Source organism: Salvia miltiorrhiza, chromosome 3, assembly GCF_028751815.1.
Source record: "Salvia miltiorrhiza cultivar Shanhuang (shh) chromosome 3, IMPLAD_Smil_shh, whole genome shotgun sequence".
Classification (NCBI taxonomy): domain Eukaryota; kingdom Viridiplantae; phylum Streptophyta; class Magnoliopsida; order Lamiales; family Lamiaceae; genus Salvia; species Salvia miltiorrhiza.
Window position 1 is genome coordinate 52,027,381 of NC_080389.1, and position 3,980 is coordinate 52,031,360.

A 3,980-nucleotide genomic window follows, 5' to 3' on the forward strand; every position below is an offset into this window, starting at 1 on the left:
TCTAGTTACTAGGTGTTAATGAATGGAAAATGAAATTACGAAACTAAAACTTGTTTCGTGCATGGAATGGTTACATATAAAGTTAAAAAGAAAGCCGTGCGTGTATACAAAATTACAAATGAGTGTTTTACCTTAAAAATTCAGTTAAATTAGCTCAAGTTATGAGCTAATTCAAATCAAAGTAAAGTAATTACTCCAAAAAATAAATCAAACTAAAGTACGTATAATATTAGAAACTTCAAGAAATATTCAAATAAAACAAACTAAGATAATTGCACTTGTCCTACAAAAGACCTCATGAATTAGATATATTGGCAGTGTCCCTAACCTTGATTTGCTGCATAACAAAGGGTCTCAAGAATATCTTGCTTGCCTAAAACAACTTATTTTTAGTGCTAAAGATGGAGGGAAAAACTCACCTATTCATTTTCCCTAAAGTTATTGAGTTGGAGTTTTCGACTTTCCGGACCAAAGGGGGGGCCGGACTCTGTACTTGGGGGTTGGTTTTTCCTCTTTCTCGACCTCTTCCCCATCCTCCAAAACGTCTTTAGAAAACGCATCAGGGTTTGCTTTTATGCAGTTCTGTAGAGCTACGAAAGGATGCACGCAGTCGGACCCTTTCTCTTCAGCTGTGCTCTTGAGAAAACAAACGAAAGCATCGGAAAATTGGCCACCACATGGCCCACTTCGCAGGTGAGCAATGCAAGGGCACTCTAATGCTTTTTGTGCTTTAGCTTCGAGAGATTGGCTGCTGTCCTCGTCACCGTATGCAGCAGCTTCAGCAATTAAAGAACCGAGTGAAGGCTGTGCTGAATTCTCTGTTGATGGGGAAGCTGTGGTTGGGCTTCTTTGATCCTCAGCAGCTGCAGCACTCTGTGATTGGCCCATTACCACCTGAAATATGGTTGTATTTAGACAAAACGGAATAATATCAAATATCAATGACCCATAACCATAAGTGAAGAAAATTGGCTATGAATGGTGCTCAAAAGTCCTCAAGATTGATATATACTATATAGTAAATGGTTGGACTTATAAAAGGAACAAATATCACTTAAAAAGAAAAGTGATGCAATGTTAACAAAATCATAAAGAAGAGACTGAGTATGACTTGATGATTACACCATTATCCAGCGAGAACGAGTTAGAGATGTGTCAAGAGGTACCATTGATATGTTCAATGAAATTTCTCAATCCAGTGGAAACATAGCTGAAGCATCCAACTTTCCAAATTTGAAACAAATAGAGTAATATGCAGAAAAACTATTCAAAAGTTTGAGACTGAGCTGGAGAAGAACTAAGAGTTCCTCAGGAAGCAAGACAGTTTCCCCCTCAAAGCCAAAATCCAAGTCACGTGTATCAGCACTAAGAAATCCAAGCCTCGACTCCCCTGCACAATGCAGAGTCGGCCCACTGCATTCCGTCAAAGCTAGCAGCTCTCGCAGGTTTTAGGGAGTGATCCGGGCAAGGGATTAATTCGAATAAATGTTAAATTTCAAAATACATCTTACCATGAATGTCAAGGCTAATAATAGGAAACGTTATACAAACTAGCCAGCGTTTGCATAGGCACCCCAAACTATCGAAAACAATAACTTAACATAAGATTATACAAGGTATGCAACCTAGCCCCATGAGTACGGTAATAGCCATTTCAAGAACGAAACTCCGTGTCAGCTATCTATTAGGCAATCAAGAGAAAAATAAGAAATCCTGAACTCAAGAAAACAAGGCTGATGAGCATTGTTGGGGTTCAAATCTTAAACCTAAAGTTAATGATCCTTACAGCCACAGGCATTAGGCAAGTCATAAAAGAATTAAGTCTAGAAATAGTATCAAGGCATTAAAATCCTCTACTCTATGCTCTAAAATCACAAATTGCAACTCAAAAATCATAATCAAACTAAAGGGCGGTTTTCATCCATGACCCGTTTTCTCAATCATCCAACAACTAGCTTTTTCGCATAGAAATTTCCAGCTGCATTCATGAATGGATTGCTGGACACACATAACTACCCAGCAATAAATTACTCATACAATAGCCACACAATCAAATCCACGGGGACGCAAGCAAGACCTGTAAAACTTATCAAGACAATCCATTAAGAAACATTTCATCGAACAGCTAGTGACCCGTTTCACAAAAAGCATCAAATATCTTACTATAATTCCCCTTAAACGATCACTAGTGTTCAAATGTCATTTCTTTGAAAAAATAACTACAAAACTATACTTCTAGTTAACATTATACATTAGATTCCTAGAAACCAAAAAATTAAAGAAGAAAAAAAAATGAAAATAAATTAAGAAATGATGGAGCATCAAATCAACTGAAGATAATCAATAAACCATATTTACGTCTCACCTATTGGCCGATTGGAATGAGAAATTTCGTATCTCGGCGTGTGTTGGTGTGTGTGACAGAGAGAGATTATTGATTCATTTCGCGGGCTTCAAAGAGAAGAAATGAAGATTGGCTGTCGATTAAACCATTGTTTCCATATTTTGTAATCAACACACAAAATGTAATTATATTCAAATAAATAAAAATCACGAATTCGTACCAAATCTCTCATTATTGTAAAAGCATTTATACCTTAGCTTTTGATGAGGTCGGTATCCTAAAAACATTTATACGAAGATCAATTATGAAGTAAAAGCTTAATAGTTCAATATCTTATCTATGATCAAAATTAATAATTAAAATATGAGTGAGCTATCTTGAGTATTATTAAATATTAAAATAAAAGTTGAATGTATTATTAAATATTAAAATAGAAGTTTAATGAGTAATGGAACTGAGCAAATAATAAAGTTAATTCTGAACGGAATCAGCCCGGAAAAAATAAATGTCAAATTTAACAAAGACAATTAGCATTTCGGAAGACACATGTCAAATCCAATATCACTGAGTCAAACATGCTAGTCTTGAAAAAAGAATTACTATCAATTTTGAAAGATAGAAAATACATGTAGCCTAGTCAAGTACTTTTTTTTTACTACTAGTGTTTTTCGCATTCATTTTTCATCACAATAATTTTATTGAGGCTCGGCCATGTTTTCTTTACTAGTGGGCCCTGAGTATTAGGCTTTAGTTTTGGACTTAGTTGATAGGCTATAAAAAAAGAATCTCAAGCTAATAGATAGACAAGTGATTGAAGCTATCAAATTTCTACTTTCTCTGTAAAGTTTTAAAAATTCTTCATATCCGTAACTCGAATTTTTTTTTCCGAACTCATCAGTCTTGAATTTCATTGGCTGAAATTGATTTCATATTAAATATAAAGAAAAAAAAATCATTTTAACACAAGATTTTTCTTTTTTTATTATCATTTATAGCTAACACAAGAAAGTTTTGTGAGAATTATTAAAAAAGACATCTTGTGATAACATATTGAGGTCATATTCATACTTTCCAAATATTGAATTCAAATATAATATAAAGTGTAAAAATTATAAATATAGTATTCCTTCCATCCCATTATAAATATCCCATTACTTTTGAGCACGAAGATTAAGAAATATGTAAAAGGTAGATAAAGTGAGTTAGTGAAAATTATTTAAATAGTATTAGGTATAGATAGATAATATATTGCCAAAAAAAGAATGAAACATTTGTAATGAGACATATGAAGTATTAAATATGATGAGTTAGAATTCATTTTTTTTAACACACACACACACACACACACATATATATATATATATATATATATATATATATGTACCCTATAGGGGGCGGTTATTCAATAAACCACCCTTATTTTAAGAATTACGAACCAGCAAAAATGCATGAATTTTATGTATAACACGCATGAATAAACTGTATAAAGGCATGAATTGAGAAAATTAATTTTTTGCTACATTTGGGATTCGAACTCAGGACCATGTTTTTATCCAACAAGGTGATGAATCAACCGTATATCTTGATGATCTAAGGGCTGAAAATGGTTCCTAATTTATATTTTAAGAATCGTTCT

General features: G+C 33.4%; 1 protein-coding gene across 2 annotated transcripts; it reads right to left on the minus strand.

Moving 5' to 3' along the window:
• Nucleotides 1-203: 203 nt before the first annotated feature.
• On the minus strand, nucleotides 204-2,705 carry LOC131014263 (mitochondrial intermembrane space import and assembly protein 40 homolog). Of its 2 annotated transcripts, none has more exons than XM_057942176.1 (2): nucleotides 2,597-2,705; nucleotides 204-894 (listed from the first exon to the last, which is right to left on the minus strand). In XM_057942176.1, exon 2 carries the CDS (start codon nucleotides 886-888, stop codon nucleotides 439-441), a length of 450 nt encoding a protein of 149 aa, XP_057798159.1. In that variant the 5' UTR covers nucleotides 889-894; nucleotides 2,597-2,705; the 3' UTR covers nucleotides 204-438. The 2 variants fall into 2 exon arrangements, with proteins under 2 accessions (XP_057798159.1, XP_057798158.1); XM_057942175.1 differs by having other exon boundaries at nucleotides 2,366-2,606.
• Nucleotides 2,706-3,980: the final 1,275 nt, after the last annotated feature.

Excerpts from the sequence above, each read along its gene's own strand:
- LOC131014263 (XM_057942176.1), bottom strand. The coding sequence starts at position 888 with ATGGGCCAATCACAGAGTGCTGCAGCTGCTGAGGATCAAAGAAGCCCA.